A 17,369-nucleotide genomic window follows, 5' to 3' on the forward strand; every position below is an offset into this window, starting at 1 on the left:
AGGGTGCTGTAGATTTCCTATACAACAAATCTATTTCCTTTGGATAGATAATCTTCAGGGTTTTTTTTAACGGCCACATAATTATATTCATTTATTACTAAAGTCACCATTTTAATGTAGCGAGAACTTTATATTTAAAAAAATAAATCTACCACACTTGTCAGTGTTACCAACATAATGAGGGAAAAGCCCAATGCCCTGGGCATATTTTTATATATATATATATAAAGTTATTTTAAAAATTTCTTGTGAGATGCAACTGTTTTGTTCAAAATATTTCTTAAAATGTCAGGAAACAAAATAAATTATTAAAAGGCAAAGTACAAAACAATATTCTCCGAGTACTCTTCCTAATTTCTGGGTTACATTATATTCTGTATAAATTAAGATGTAATAAACTTGAGATTGTTATAAGTCTTGTTGGTTTTATATTCATTGGTTTTACACTCCAGAAGTAAAATAATAATAAAGTTGGAAGGGACCTTGGAGGTCATCTAGTCCAACCCCCTGCTCAGGCAGGAAACCCTATAAAATTTCAGACAAATGGCTGTCCAGTCTCTTCTTAAAAACTTCCAGTGTTGGAGCATCCACAGCTTCTGGAGGCAGGTTGTTCCACTGGTTAATTGTTCAGTCAGGAAGTTCCTCCTTAGTTCAATCTAGGTTGCTTCTCTCCTTGGTTAGTTTCCATCCGTTGCTTCTTGTCCTGCCTTCAGGGGCTTTGGAGAATAGCTTGACTCCCTCTTCTTTGGGGCAGCCCCTGAGATATTGGAAGACTGCTATCATGTCCCCCCTCGTCCTTCTCTTCATTAAACTAGACATACCCAATTCCAGTAACCGTTCTTCAAATGTTTTAGCCTCCAGTCCCCTGATCTTCTTTGTTGCTCTTCTCTGCACTCTTTCTAGAGTCTCAACATCTTTTTTGCATCGTGGTGACCAAAACTGGATGCCGTATTCCAAATGTGGCCTTACCAAGGCATGGTAAAGTGATATTAACACTTCACGTGTTAATTAACACTTCTTGATTCTATCTTAAATCTTAACTCTCCTTCCATTCCCAGGTAATATAAAATCAGGCCAACGTTCAAAAAGTAGACTTTATTAAAGAATTTATTAAAGAATAAAAGCCATCTTTCTCCCTTTCAAAAACCGGCCACCTTCTGAAACCGGCAAGGATTTGTAGTTGAAAAAACCTCCGCTTGTGAAAATTACACACACACACACACACACACACCATGCCTGGATCAACTGTTCTTGGGCGCAGCCTGGCTCATTCTGTCCCAAGGGATTCTAACACAGTCAGCAGTAAATAAAAGACAAAGCATTTCCCAATTTGCTAGCTTGTCTTCCAGGGCTGGAGAAACCTCTACTTAACTCTACTTAGACATTCACTCTGGAATTTCCTTCTCCTCCCCCTCCGACTCGACAACCCTTAGGCAACAATCTGCAAACTCCACAAAGACCGGTTCCTGCATGTATTTTCTCATGAGAACGCTCTTGTCCTTGGCTTGGTCAATGGTAAGCAGCAGCGTGCGGAGGTGAGGATTCGAAAGGATGTCTCGGAGCTCTTCCGATTCTTCTGTTTTTAGAAAAAGGGAGGGGGGGAGGAAGAAAGATGAGCTGAGCAAGATTAGCAAAAATGTTTTAAAACATGTCCGATAGATGTTGGAAATGTAAACACAAGTCAGCTACTTCTTGCCATGTTTGGTGGACGTATACCAAAGCAAAGAGGTATTGGGGGGGAAAATACATACTTGGCTAGAAAAGATGTTGGGAAAAGACGTAGATTTTAAACCTGAACTTTTTTTTTTATTAAGTATAATGCCAGAAAAGACTGACAGGACAAAACATATATTTGATTTTACATAGAATAACAGCGGCAAGAATTATATTTGCCCAATACTGGAAAAATGCAGAAATACCATCAGATGAAGAAATAATTAAAAAAATACTAGAATATGCGGAGATGGACAGACTTACTTTGAAGTTGAAAGAAAAAGAAGAAAAAGAATATTATCAAACTTGGCACTTATCAATGGCTAGAGAAAGAATAAAGGATTAGGAAATAAATTTGTATTGGTGAATGTAAAACTCAGACAACACGTTTGTTCAACAAGTACTATTGAATGTATGAAAAAAATCAATAAATTTATATAAAAAAATGAAAGATGATTTCAGGAGTTAGATATGGAAAGGTCTCAGCAACTAACATATCTGAGGATCAGAGGCAAGTCAAATACAGGTAGTCTTTGATTTACGACCAAAATTGAGCCCAAAGTTTCTGTTGCTAAGTGAGACAATTGTTAAGTGAATTTTGCTTGGCAACTGGCTTATATTTATGACTGTAGTATCCCACGGTCATGTGATCAACTTTTAAAAATAATAAAGTTGGAAGGGACCATGGAGGTCATCTAGTCCAACCCCCTGCTCAGGCAGGGAACCCTATACCATTTCAGACAAATGGCTGTCCAGTCTCTTCTTAAAAACTTCCAGTGTTGGAGCATTCACAGCTTCCGGAGGCAGGTTGTTCCACTGGTTAATTGTTCTAACTGTCAGGAAGTTTCTCCTTAATTCTAGGTTGCTTCTCTCCTTGATTAGTTTCCATCCATGGCTTCTTGTCCTGCTTTCAGGCACTTTGGAGAATAGCTTGACTCCCTCTTCTTTGGGGCAGCCCCTGAGATATTGCAACTTTCCATTAAGCACAGTCAACGGAGAAGCCAGATTAACTTAACAACCATTCTACTAAACAACTGCAGGGATTCACTTAGCCACTCTAGCAAGAAAGCCGTAAAATGGGACAAGACTCACTTAACAACTGCCTTGCTTAGCAACAGAAATTTTGGGCTCAATTGTTGTAAGTCGAGGACTTCCTGTGCCTGTGCAATCAGAAATTGCTTATTTTTTAATCAGTTCCCTTCGTGGCAAGGAAACCACCAGGATTTCATTAGCAACCTCATTGAAACAAATATTTTACAGGGGATTGAAATAAGAACGTTTCCTCAAATGCAAGGCAAACGTTGAGTATTTTATGCCGAAAACTTACTCAACAGCTGAAGTTTCTGCAGAGGCACCCTATCGCCTTCGTCATCTTCGGTCAAAATGTCATCCAGAGACCAAGGACTGCCTAAAAAGAAGGAGACAACTAAAGAGGTCCAGAAGAAGAAGCATCTGCAAGGATCTTACCATCGTGACACAGGCCTTTGTTCAGAATGATAGAGGGTCTCCGGCTTGAGCAGGGGGGTTGGACTAGAAGACCTCCAAGGTCCCTTCCAGCGCTATTCTTCGATGTTCCGTTTTTGTTTTGAAAAATTACGTAGTACTAAGCTGCAAAATTTCAGTTCTTGCATTCCCGTTGCACTCTCTTTCCAACTCAAGTGTTTCCCCAACCTTGGCAACTTTTACGATGGGTGGACTTCAACTCCCAGAATTCCTCAGCCACCCTTCAATTCTGGGAGTTGAGAGTCTACCATCTTAAAAGTTGCCAAGGTTCGGAAACGTTGCTCCAAATAAAATGGTTTCCTCGCCCACCCCGAACAGAAAGAATACCCATTTTCCTTCCAACTCACTACTAAAAAAAATTATATACCTTCCGTCCTCCGTGATTCCTCTCTCTGAATGGGGTAGGAAGCCTCTGACTCTGCAGGCCGTGTGGTTGGATCCGCTTTGGACGTGCACTCTTCTATTAAAATCCCAAACATACGTTTTTAGTGACCCCGCACACACACACACTTCACAGTCTGTTCCTGTTGCTCCCCTTTGGGAGGAGGTTTTGAAGGATTTCCAGCAGGACTACCAGATTCGGTAACGGCTTTGTTCCCAATGCCACCCGTCTGGTAAACACGCAAGACTCGTTTTTCTCGCCATGTACATCTATATACCCGAACTAGACTGTGCTGTTTCTCTGTGTCATAGAATCTATGTGGGCATGTGGGTTTATGATTTTTTGGTCATATTTATGTAGTGTATATTGGAGGTGGTGACCCTTTGAGGGCTGTATGCAATGAAATTTCATTTTAATGTATGCCGATTAGTGTACATTTAAAGTGACAATAAAGATACTCTATTTTACTGTATTCTATTATATTCTGTTCTATTCTGTTCTAATTCTATTATTTTATTCTATTATTCTATTCTAATTCTACTATTCTAATTCTATTATTCTATTCTATTATTCTAATCTAATTCTATTATTCTATTCAATTCTGATTCTATTCTTATTCTATTCTATTCTATTCTATTCATTGTTCTATTCTATTCATTGTTCTATTCTATTATTCTATTCTATCCTATCCTATTTCGTTCTTTCATTATTCTATCCTATCCTATCCTATCCTATCCTATCCTATCCTATCCTATCCTATCCTATCCCATTCCATTCCATTCTATTCTATCCTATTCCGTTCTTTCATTATTCTGTTCTGTTCTATTCTATTCTCTTCTCTTCTATTCTCTTCTCTTCTATCCTATCCTATTCCGTTCTATTCTATTTTATTCTATTCTATTCTATTCTATTCTATTCTATTCTATCCTATCCTATCCTATCCTATCCTATCCTAGTCCGTTCTTTCATTATTCTATTCTATTCTATTCTATTCTATTCTATTCTATTCTATTCTATTCTATTCTATTCTATTCTATTCTATTCTATTCTATTCTATTCTATTCTATTCTATTCTATTCTATTCCATTCCATTCCATTCCATTCCATTCTATTCTATTCTCCTCAGTGTACCTAGTTTGGAGTTACAGATAATGCTCCCTGCTTTCCATCTCTTAAGGCCACAATTGCAAAGTTCACAGACTTTAATCGAAATCGACCTCAGGCAGTCCTCAACAGATTACTTGAGCCCAGAACTGCAGTTGTTAACTGGGTCCAATTTTGTGACCTTTTTGGCAATGGTCATTAAACAAATACCACAGATGTTAAGTGAACACAGTGGTCAATAATCAGATCAATTTACAATGGATTCCCCAGGATGAAAACAAGAAAAAAACAGTACAGAATGTGACCAGAGGAGAAACAATGCAAATAGGAAAACAAAAATTGATGCTTCTTGAATTTATGGGACTTCAGACCCCATACACCCCATCCAATATGGACTTTGGAGAGGCTGAGACACAGAATTACAATTTGGATTAATTTGATTGGGACGCAGATGAAAAGACAACATAATTTACCTTTGTGTTTCTTGTAACAGGGCACGGAACAACTGAAACGACAAGGGAATTACCCATCAGGGCAGAAGTTTTAAGAGCAAAAGAGTTAGATAAGAAAAATAGGGATTGATCCCAAGTTTTTGTATTTCAACCTATCTCGGGATCCAGTGGGAGGGATGCACTCTGCACATGGGCAGAGAGGTCTTCTTGTTGCTCCTTCAGACGATGCAAGACTGAATGCCAAGAGAGAAAGCAAATACTAACCAGTTAAAGGGGAAAAGTAATTTGAATCCAGAGGCTGAGATTCACAGAATTCACTTAATTGGCTCATCAAATTTACCCCTTTTTCAAGATTTATATTATAAACCAAAGTATCCATTAGGCCAGGGGTAGGCAACCTCGGCTCTTTTATGACTCATGGACTTCAACTCCCAGAATTCCTGAGTCAGCATAGAATAGAATAATAGAACAAAGAATAGGAGTAGAATAGAATAGAATAGAATAAATATTAGAATAGAATAGAATAATAGAATTAGAATAGAATAATAGAATGAAATAATAGAATTAGTATAGAATAGAATAAGAATAGAATCAGAATTGAATAGAATAATAGAATTAGAATAAAATAATAGAATAAAATAATTAGGCCAAGGGTAGGCAACCTTGGCTCTTTTAGGACTCGTGGACTTCAACTCCCAGAATTCCTGAGTCAGCATAGCTGAGGAGAAAGGAAGAGGTTTCCATGCTGAGCCATGCTGGCTCAGGAATTCTGGGAGTTGAAGTCCACGAGTCATAAAAGGGCCCAGTTTGAAGACCCCCTGCATTAGGCCAAAGAGCTAGAATTGTACAACACAGGAATTTCTTTACAAAAGAAAGAGCAACTAAACAAAACTCTAACCAAGACTGCCACATTCTGGGAATGCATTTGCTAAGTCAGAGTGTCTCACACTTAGGAACCTTAAGATGTGTGGACTTCAACCCCCAGAATTCCCCAGCTGATAAATCAATTTTATCCAATGAGTGTTTTGTTTTTTTGCCAGAAAATAGAATGCATAGCTGACTGGGGAATTCTGGGAGTTGAAGTCCACATATCTTCCTAAGTATAAAAAACACTATGCTAGATCTCTCCCTAACCTTTGTGTGAACATACAGCTGTTATGTTTCAACCTGAATCAACCCACAATTCTCCTGAAACATCCCAACGGATCATTCTTGAAATGGTGAAACAATTCTGGTTTAGAAGAGATGGCTCCCAAGTAACCTCCCATCGCTTTACAGCATGGGCGAAGGAGAGAGGCAGGGAAGACCGCCCGTCCTGCCAGCGATCCCAGAATCATGCACAACATACTCCTCCAGCCCTTGCAAGGGATCCCCTGAGCATATATAATAGGATATTATAGATATAAGCAGATAGGAGGAGGAAAGTGGGTTAGATATGTTTGAAGAAAGGATGGATGTATGGATGTAGATAGCTAAATAGAAATGGATGAATAGCTAGACAGAGATAGATAGATAGATAGACAGACAGACAGACAGACAGATAGATAGATATGGATAGATAGCTAGATAGAGATGGATGGATATAGAAATGGATGGATAGCGATAGATGATAGATAGATAGATAGATAGATAGATAGATAGATAGATAGATAGATAGATAGATAGATAGATAGAAATGGATGGATAGCTAGAGATGGATGGATAGATAGATAGATAGATAGATAGATAGATAGATAGATAGATAGATAGATAGATAGAAATGGATGGATAGCTAGAGATGGATGGATGGATAGATTGATAGAAATGGATGGATAGCTAGATAGAGATGGATGGATGGATGGCACCAGACCTGTGGAACCGCCTCCCGGTTGAGCTCCGGATGGCCCCCGACCTGCGCTCCTTCCGGCGTGATTTAAAAACTTATTTATTTGAACAATCTGGCCTGGTCTGATGGGTTTGGGGTTGGATTTAAATAAGTTTTAACACATTTTTAGTATTGTATTATTGGGCATAATTATTTAATTCTTTTTAATCTCTTTTTTAACTTTTGTATTTACATTTTGATATTTATTGCCCTGTACACCACCCTGAGTCCTTCGGGAGAAGGGCAGTATAAAAATTTTATAAATAAATAAATAAATAAATAAATAAATAAATAAATAAATAAATAAATAAATAAATAAATAAATAAATAAATGGATAGCTAGATAGATAGACAGAAAGAAATGGATGGATAGCTAGATAGATAGATAGAAATGGATAGCTAAATAGAGATAGAGATAGATAGATAGATAGATAGATAGATAGATAGATAGATAGATAGATAGATAGATAGATAGATAGATAGATAGATAGATAGATAGATAGATAGATAGATAGATAGATAGATAGATAGATAGATGATAATCAGAGTTCCCCAACCTTTGGGGCACCAGGGACCGGTTCCACGGAGAGAGGTTTTTCCATGGACTGGAGGGGGCCTGGTTTTGTGTGCTGCCTGCATCTCACAGATGGGACTTTGCTTGTTCGTGCGGACCAGTTGCTGGCATGCCACGGCCCAGTACCAGTCCACGAACCAGGGGTTGGGGACCCCTGTGATAGATGATTGGTAGGTAGGTAGGAAGGAAGGGAGACGATAGTGGGAGAGAAAGAGAGAGCGCAATGTTTCCCAATCTTGGTAACTTTCTGATGGATGGACTTCAACTCCCAGAATTCCCCCAGACAGCCATCTTAAAAGTTGTCAAGGTTGGGAAACACTGATTTGGATGGATGGATAGATGGATAGACAGATATAGATATATAGATTATAGACATCAGTGCTTTTTTTCTAAAAAAATAAAAGGTGCCAGAACTCTCATCTTGGCGGGCGCAGGAGGCAGGGGGGTGGGGGGGGCGGTGCTGCTGCAATCACAGGTGCGAAGGGTGTTGGCGGCGGGCTCCCCTCCCTGGGGCCGGAGCCGGCGCAGCTTGTGCTGTGGGAGCAGCAGAGCCCACTCTATATGGTGGGGCTGCGCAATGCGGGCAGCGAAGGTGGTGCAGGCCGGGCGATGTTTTAATCTTATGATTTTAAAAATATATTTTTTCTATTGTAAGTTTCCCCAAACCTCGCCATGTGGATTGCATACAAATATTATATAACTGGTAAATAAAGGTAGAACATATGTTAAATATACATCAAATGATAATATGCTTCCCTACAAAGTCAATTCTTGCTCAATGACAGACCAAGGAGTTAACTCGGAAAGGCAAGAGGAAAATCTAGAAGAGGTCTGTGCAGCTCTTCCACATCTTCATCAACGACTTGGATGAGGGGATAGATGGGGAACTCATCAAATTTGCAGACAACACTAAGCTGGCAGGAATAGCCAATAATCCAGAAGATAGGCTTAAGATACAGGAGGATCTGGACAGACTCGAACACTGGGCACTATCTAACAAAATGAAATTCAATTGTGAAAAAAGTAAGATTCTACATTTAGACAGGAAAAAATTAAATGCACAGGTATAGTATAGGTGGTACCTTGCTCAATAGTAGTAACTCTGAGAGAGATCTCGGAGTCCTAGTGGACAATCACTTAAATATGAGCCAGCAGTGTGCTGCAGCTGCCAAAAAAGCCAACACAGTGCTAGGCTGCATTAACAGAGGGATAGAATCAAGATCACGTGAAGTACTAATACCACTTTACAATGCCTTGGTAAGGCCACACCTGGAATTTTGCATCCAGTTTTGGTAAACCACGATGTAAAAAAGATGTCGAGACTCTAGAAAGAGTACAGAGAAGAGCAACAAAGATGATTGGGGGACTGGAGGCTAAAATATTTAGGGAATGGTTGCTGGAATTGGGTATGTGTAGTTTAACGAAGAGAAGGGTGAGGGGTGACATGATAGCAGTGTTCCAATATCTCAGGGGCTGCCACAAAGAAGAGGGAGTCAAGCTATTCTCCAAAGCACCTGAAAGCAGGACAAGAAGCAATGGATGGAAACTAGTCAAGGAGAGAAGCAACCTAGAACTAAGGAGAAATTTCCTGACAGTTAGAACAACTAACCAGTGGAACAACCTGCCTCCAGAAGTGGTGAATGCTCCAACACTGCAAGTTTTTAAGAAAAGACTGGCCAGCCATTTGTCTGAAATGGTATAGGGTTTCCTGCCTGAGCAGGGGGTTGGACTAGATGACCTCCAAGGTCCCTTCCAACTTATTATTATTATTATTATTATTATTATTATTATTATTATTATTATTATTATTATTATTATTATTATTATTATTATTATTATTATTATTATTATCTTGTAGAAAGGAAAGGCCCACATTGATAAATTAAAAAATTTTGTGGTCTGCAAAGGAATGCTGGTGGGCTAATCGATGATTTGGTGACTAGAGGAGCATCTACAGTGTTGGAGCTTGTGGTCATGGTAAGCCATGGAGGCACTAGGCAACATGACTTTCAGGGCAGTGGTGGTGATTTTATTACTTTAAAAAAAAAAGTCTGTGCTCTGTCCAAGGGTGCTTGGTAGGATGCATGTACAGGCCTGGTCTAGAATTTATTTTGGAGCATTCAACTATCTAGAGCAGGCATGTCAAACTCATTTTGTTTGAGGCAACTTTTTATAAAAGAATTGTCATTAATTTGTTTTAATAAAATAATTTAAAGCAATTTTTCACTTGATTTCAAATTAAATGAATGAGATTTTTTTTAGTACAATTGCCAAATGAAATAAACTGGTTTTAGGTATGTTACTGGAAGGAAAAAGCAATCCCTGTTGCGTTACTGATCCCAGAGAAACATTTGCATGTATGCAGGTATCCTTAGGGTGCCATAGTTATGGATGAAAAATATTGGTTGCAAAGTTGGCATTTCTGGATGTAATACAGATATTTTGGACTTATTTTTGTTTCTTTGCATGTTTGATATTTTTAAAAAGGCATATGCTACTGACTACGCTTATGCACATATGTAACATGATCACTGCTTGCCCAAAATTTTACTATACAAATAATACCCCCAGAAATTATTTTAGCCTTTTTAATAAATGTTGTTATTGATGTTAAGCTCACCAGGGAAAACATCATATATTTATATACATATATACTAGGTTAATTATTTAAAGACTGAAGTGCAACATAACTAGATTCTAAATAATCTATTTTTCAAAACACAACAGTCCAAACAGTAAAAGTAAAGTCCAAATTAAGAATATTTCATTCTTAAGAATTGTTTAGATTCAAAATAGTTTTCAAGAGTGTACAAAAGATACTATTTTTCCCCCTAGAATCAGCTAAATTAGACATATTATATTTTACCTTCCAAAAGACAGAAGCAGATGAAAAATGTGAGGTCCTTTCCTGTTGGCTTTTCTGAATTAGCTGTTTTAGATTCTAAAAAAGTTTAGTTCCCAAAGAAGTAATCCTGTAAAAAATAATTCCAATGCCCTCCTCTAGTGCAGGCTCTTTTATGACTCGCGGACTTCAACTCCCAGAATTCCTGAGCCAGCCTAGCTCAGCTTGGAAACCTCTCCCTTTCCCCTCAGCATGGCTGGCTCAGGATTTCTGGGAGTTGAAGTCCGCGAGTCATAAAAGAGCCAAGATTGCCTACCCCTGGTTTAGGGTATTGTCTAGTACAGGAGTGGGGAACTATGGCCCCCTTTATGACTGGTGGACTTCAACTCCCAGAATTCCTCAGCCAGCATGGGGGAACTGTGTCCCCCTCCATGACTCGTGGACTTCAACTCCCAGAATTCCTGAGCCACCATGAGGGAACTATGGCCCCCTTCATGACTTGTGGACTTCAACTCCCAGAATTCCTGAGCCAGCATGGCTCAGCTTGGAAACCTCTCCCTTTCCCCTCAGCATGGCTGGCTCAGGATTTCTGGGAGTTGAAGTCCACGAGTCATAAAAAAGAGCCAAGGTTGCTTAGCCCTGCAATAGGCTTAGCAAAGCCAATAAGGGAGCTGGGGTTTTTTTGTTGTTGTATTTTGTTTTGCAAAAAAAAAAAAAAGGGGCCGGAACGCTGTTCTGAGCGTTCTATGAGAAAAAAAAGCCCTGATAGACATTATTCTTTTATATACATCAATCAATCTTGCAAAGCAACTTCAAGCCTCCTTAGTCCAGTCCCCCCTCCAACGTGACCCTCCCCTCCCACCCCCCCAAGAGCCTCTAAGCCCCTTCCCTTCCCCCTTGCAAACGCCAGACCCCGAGAGCGGCAGGAAGCCCCTCCCCCTCGCCCAAGCAGCATCTGAGCATAAGCAGAGCGCGCCCTGCTACTCACTATCTCTCCCGGCAACCCGGACAGCGGTATTTGGCGGCCTGGCGCCCCTCTCGCCCGCAGACCACGCAGCGGCTCTCGCCAGCCGGCCTCGGCATGGCCGCCCCAAGCCCGGCTCTCCAGCGCCTCTTCTGGGCCCGCCTGGCCGACCGCCTCCCGGGCGGGGCTTGGCTCCAGACGCGGCGGCTGCTTCTTCTGCAAATCCGCTCTCAAAGCCGGATCGCGCTGGGCCGTGCAGGCTGCTGAAAGGCGGGGGGGACGGGACTAGGGAGTTCCCCTGGTGGTTTGCACAGTTTGCACAGTCTGGCTTGGAAGAGCGCGTCGTGTGAACGCAGCTCTTGCGTGCACTCCAAAGGGTGGGTGGAAGGAAAAGCCCCTTTGGGCTTCAAAAGGGCGGCTCTGCCCCATCTGCATCAGACGGAATTCTGGGAGTTGAAGTCCACGAGTCATAAAAGCCAAGGTTGTCTACCCCTGGATGAAGAGAAGGAGGAGGAGGGACATGATAACCCTGTTCCAATATCTCGGGCTGCCACAAAGAAGGAGGAGTGAATTCTGGGAGTTGAAGTCCACGAGTTATAAAAGCCAAGGTTGTCTACCCCTGGATGAAGAGAAGGAGGAGGAGGGGGGGACATGATAGCCCTGTTCCAAGATCTCAGGGGCTGCCACAAAGGAGGAGGAGTGAATTCTGGGAGTTGAAGTCCACGAGTCATAAAAGCCAAGGTTGTCTACCCCTGGATGAAGAGAAGGGGGGGGGGGACATGATAGCCCTGTTCCAAAATCTCAGGGGCTGCCCCAAAGAAGAAGGAGTGAATTCTGGGAGTTGAAGTCCACGAGTCATAAAAACCAAGGTTGTCTACCCCTGGATGAAGAGAAGGAGGAGGAGGGGGGGGACATGATAGCCCTGTTCCAATATCTGAGGGGCTGCCCCAAAGAAGAAGGAGTGAATTCTGGGAGTTGAAGTCCACGAGTCATAAAAGCCAAGGTTGTCTTACCCCTGGATGAAGAGAAGGAGGAGGGGGGACATGACAGCCCTGTTCCAATATCTCAGGGGCTGCCCCAAAGAAGAAGGAGTGAATTCTGGGAGTTGAAGTCCACGAGTCATAAAAACCAAGGTTGTCTACCCCTGGATGAAGAGGAGGAGGAGGAGGGGGGGGACATGATAGCCCTGTTCCAATATCTCAGGGGCTGCCCCAAAGAAGAAGGAGTGCATTCTGGGAGTTGAAGTCCACGAGTCATAAAAGCCAAGGTTGTCTACCCCTGGATGAAGAGAAGGAGGAGGGGGGACATGACAGCCCTGTTCCAATATCTCAGGGGCTGCCCCAAAGAAGAAGGAGTGAATTCTGGGAGTTGAAGTCCACGAGTCATAAAAACCAAGGTTGTCTACCCCTGGATGAAGAGGAGGAGGAGGGGGGGGGACATGATAGCCCTGTTCCAATATCTCAGGGGCTGCCCCAAAGAAGAAGGAGTGCATTCTGGGAGTTGAAGTCCACGAGTCATAAAAGCCAAGGTTGTCTACCCCTGGATGAAGAGAAGGAGGAGGAGGGGGGGGACATGATAGCCCTGTTCCAATATCTCAGGGGCTGCCCCAAAGAAGAAGGAGTGAATTCTGGGAGTTGAAGTCCACGAGTCATAAAAACCAAGGTTGTCTACCCCTGGATGAAGAGAAGGAGGAGGGGGGACATGATAGCCCTGTTCCAATATCTCAGGGGCTGCCCCAAAGAAGAAGGAGTGAATTCTGGGAGTTGAAGTCCACGAGTCATAAAAGCCAAGGTTGTCTACCCCTGGATGAAGAGAAGGAGGAGGGGGGACATGATAGCCCTGTTCCAATATCTCAGGGGCTGCCCCAAAGAAGAAGGAGTGAATTCTGGGAGTTGAAGTCCACGAGTCATAAAAACCAAGGTTGTCTACCCCTGGATGAAGAGGAGGAAGTGTGTGGGGGGGGGGGACATGATAGCCCTGTTCCAATATCTCAGGGGCTGCCCCAAAGAAGAAGGAGTGCATTCTGGGAGTTGAAGTCCACGAGTCATAAAAGCCAAGGTTGTCTACCCCTGGATGAAGAGAAGGAGGAGGAGGAGGGGGAGACATGATAGCCCTGTTCCAATATCTCAGGGGCTGCCACAAAGAAGGAGGAGTGAATTCTGGGAGTTGAAGTCCACGAGTCATAAAAGCCAAGGTTGTCTACCCCTGGATGAAGAGAAGGGGGGGGAGACATGATAGCCCTGTTCCAATATCTCAGGGGCTGCCCCAAAGAAGGAGGAGTGAATTCTGGGAGTTGAAGTCCACGAGTCATAAAAGCCAAGGTTGTCTACCCCTGGATGAAGAGAAGGGGGGGGGACATGATAGCCCTGTTCCAATATCTCAGGGGCTGCCCCAAAGAAGAAGGAGTGAATTCTGGGAGTTGAAGTCCACGAGTCATAAAAGCCAAGGTTGTCTACCCCTGGATGAAGAGAAGGGGGGGGGACATGATAGCCCTGTTCCAATATCTCAGGGGCTGCCCCAAAGAAGAGGGAGTCAAGCTATTCTCTGAAGCCCCCGAAGGCAGGACAAGAAGCAACGGAGGGAAACTAACCAAAGAGAAAAGCAACCTGGAACTAAGGAGAAATTTTCTGACAGTTACAACAATTAATGGAACAACCTGCCTCCAGAAGTGGTGAATGCTCCAACACTGGAAGTTGGACAGTCATTTATCTGAAATGGTGTAGGGCAGGGGTGTCAAACTCAATTTCACTGAGGGCCGCATCAGCATTGCGGTTGCCCTCAGGGGGCCGGGTGGGTGTGGCCTGGGTGGGTGTGGCCTACTGGGTGGGCGTGGCTAGAGTGCGTATGGCCTACTGGGTGGGCGTGGCCAGCTCTACATCCTTTGCATCAAGGGTGCCTATGGGGGCCTGGGCAGGAATGGGACAGATCTGAGGGTCTCTGGCGGAAGGAGGGTCTCTGGGCCAGGGCCAAGGCAGTGGGGGCCATTCCCTCACTGTTTCCAGGATGGTTTCGTGGGCCACATGAAACCACTTCGCGGGCCGGATTTGGCCCCCGGGCTTTGTGTTTGACGTGTCTGGTATAGGGTTTCCTGCCTCAGCAGGGGGTTGGACTAGATGACCTCTAAAGTACCTTCCAACTTTATTATTATTATTATTATTATTATTATTATTATTATTATTATTATTATTATTATTATTATTATTATTATTATTATACTGGGCTTGGTGGGTTGAAGAAACTGATTTAAAAAAATTTGAGACTGGAGAAGGTTAAAACAGCATCTTGCAGGGCAGCGGTTTGGATGCAAAGAGCAGATCAAATGAAAATGCAGGATTTGCAGGGGTTCCTAGGCTGTCAAGAGAGAGATAGGTAGTCTTCGGCTTACAACCTTTTATTTAGTGACCGTTTTGAAATTACAACTCCCCTGAAAAAAAAAAAAGCTTAGGACCAATATTCACACTTAGGACCGTTGCAGCAACCCCACAGTCACGTGACCAAAATTCGGACACTTGGCAACTGACATGTACTTAGGACGGAATCCCGGAATCATGTGATCCCCTTTTGCAGCCTTCTGACCAGCATAGTCAATGGGGGAAGCCAGATTTGCTTAATGACCACATGATTCACTTCACCACTGCAGTGAGTTGCTTAACTGTGGCAAAATAGGAGCCTTGGTGGAGCAGTGGGCTAATGCCTCCTTAAGTAACACCAGCTGCCTGCAATTACTGCAGGTTCGAGTCCCACCAGGCTCAAGGTTGACTCAGCCTTCCATCCTTCCCAGGTCGGTAAAATGAGGACCCAGATTGTTGGGGGCAATTAAGCTGACTTTGTAATAATGCCGCTTGGGGGTGTGTGTGAAAGCCCTAATAAGCAGGCATATACATAGAATGAAGGCTACTGCTAAGCTTGTAAGCCGCCCTGAGTCTTCGGAGAAGGGCGGGATATAAATGGAATTAAAAAAAAAAGAAGGGGTGTAAAATGGGCCGAAACCCACTTAACAACTGTCACACTTAGCAATAGAAATGTTGGGCTCATTTGTGGTTAAGTCGAGCACTACCTGTAAGGCATAATAGCAAGTCATGACAACTCTTGACCACCAGGAGGCACTAGATATTCAATTTCAATACAGTAGCAATAGAACGTTCATTACAGGGAGTCCTATAAAAGCCTTAAAATCACAATTGGGATCAGGATTTCTGTTGCTAAGTAAGGCAGTTGTTAAGCAGGTTGTGCTGCAATTACTACCTTTCTTGCCATGGTTGTTAAGTGAATCGCTGCAATGGCTAAGTGAATCACGCATTTGTTAAATGAATCCAGCTTCCCCCATTGACTGCTGGTTGGAAGCCAGCCGGGAAAGTCACAAGTGGGGATCACATGAACCATCAAAAATACATGCCACTTGCCAAGCCCCCCCCCCAATTTTGATGATGTAAACAACAACAACAACAATAATATGATAGTAATGATCAGTGCTTTTTTTGTAAAAGAAAAAGGTGCCGGAACTCACACATGTCATACAACCCGCCTTGCAAGGTTCCATCCAAAAAAGGTGCTGGAACTCCGTTCTGAGTGTTCTGTGACAAAAAAAAGCCCTGGTAATGATAATAATAAAGTTGGAAGGGACCTTGGAGGTCATCTAGTCCAATCCCCTGCTCAGGCAGGAAACCTTATACCATTTCAGACAAATAAATGGCTGTCCAGTCTCTTCTTAAAAACTTCCAGCGTTGGAGCATTCACCACTTCTGGAGGCAGGTTGTTCCACTGGTTAATTGTTCTCACTGTCAGGAAGTTTCTCCTTAGTTCCAGGTTGCTTCTCTCCTTGATTAGTTTCCATCCATTGCTTCTTGTCCTGCCTTCAGGTGATTTGGAGAATAGCTTGACTCCCTCTTCTTTGGGGCAACTGTATGGACACTGCAAGGCTCATATGTTTGTGTCCACATTCTGAATAGAGAGGACCACTGGCTTGAAAGAGGGGTCAAAGAGGCCATCTATGTCAAAACTGAACAGCCCTCTCTCAACAGAGGGGGAGGGATACGACATCATCTATCTCCAGTCTACAACACGGTCCTTTCAGCAGTTCCCAGAAGGCCCCACACCCATTTGCCCCACTCAGGTGACCCTTAGGACACAGGTAAACCTCCAAGTGGCCTCAATGACTCTCTAAAAGAATGCAAATGACTGGCTGCCTACAAGGAGTATAAATCCTTCCATTCCCCCACCATCCAGTCAGAGCTGAAGAAGCTTCTTGGATGAGAAGTGAAACATCTTCAAGGAAAAAACAAGAATGTCCAACTGCCTCTTGAAAAAACACCTTTGGGTTAAATCAGGATTGCCAAACGTCAAGCTTTGCTTAAAATTCATGCGTATTGGAGCTGAGAGCCATGACACCCCTTGTTAAATATTACATATCTTATTTACTTAATATGAAATCTACTAAGGAAACAGTAGCTACACTCATATATTAATAGATGTGCAATAGGAATAGTAAGCAATTTTGACCATGCCCAAATTCTGTTTATTATCAATAACGCACTATGTTAATCTCATTACAGCTTAAAGTGAAGATGGCTTTTGTTTCTAAGCAGCACTTGAGCTAAAGATAAAATTTCACTGAAAACATAAAATTAATTTTGAGTTAATAATCCTGCAGCATCTGAATATTGCAGTGGATGCTCTGAACGCTATTATTAGATGCATTTTTTAAGTGTGGCAAGTTACATTTAAAGAGAAGCAAAAAAAAGGAGGAAACAAGAGGAGAGAGAAAACTTAGAGGCACGGTAAAGAAATTGAGAACACTGGTTGGTTTGCGGCCTTAAAAATAAAATAAAGCATTATGTAGTGAAGAGAGACGGGGAAAGTCGAATCTAGCTGAAACTTAAGTGCTATGAATTTTGGAAATTTTGGAACTGAATTTTGGAAATCACTATTCAAATTTATTCATCAGGAAGGAGAGATTGGCAAGGAAAAGAAA

General features: G+C 42.3%; 1 protein-coding gene across 1 annotated transcript; it reads right to left on the reverse strand.

Moving 5' to 3' along the window:
• Nucleotides 1–205: 205 nt before the first annotated feature.
• ZNHIT3 (zinc finger HIT-type containing 3) lies at nucleotides 206–11,565 on the reverse strand. The gene is made up of 5 exons (XM_081346629.1): nucleotides 11,423–11,565; nucleotides 5,176–5,207; nucleotides 3,584–3,676; nucleotides 3,041–3,121; nucleotides 206–1,576 (listed from the first exon to the last, which is right to left on the reverse strand). Exons 1-5 carry the CDS (start codon nucleotides 11,515–11,517, stop codon nucleotides 1,386–1,388), a joined length of 492 nt encoding a protein of 163 aa, XP_081202755.1. The 5' UTR covers nucleotides 11,518–11,565; the 3' UTR covers nucleotides 206–1,385.
• Nucleotides 11,566–17,369: the final 5,804 nt, after the last annotated feature.

The sequence above is a fragment of the Vipera berus genome (genome assembly GCF_964194415.1).
Source record: "Vipera berus genome assembly, chromosome: 1".
Taxonomy (NCBI): domain Eukaryota; kingdom Metazoa; phylum Chordata; class Lepidosauria; order Squamata; family Viperidae; genus Vipera; species Vipera berus.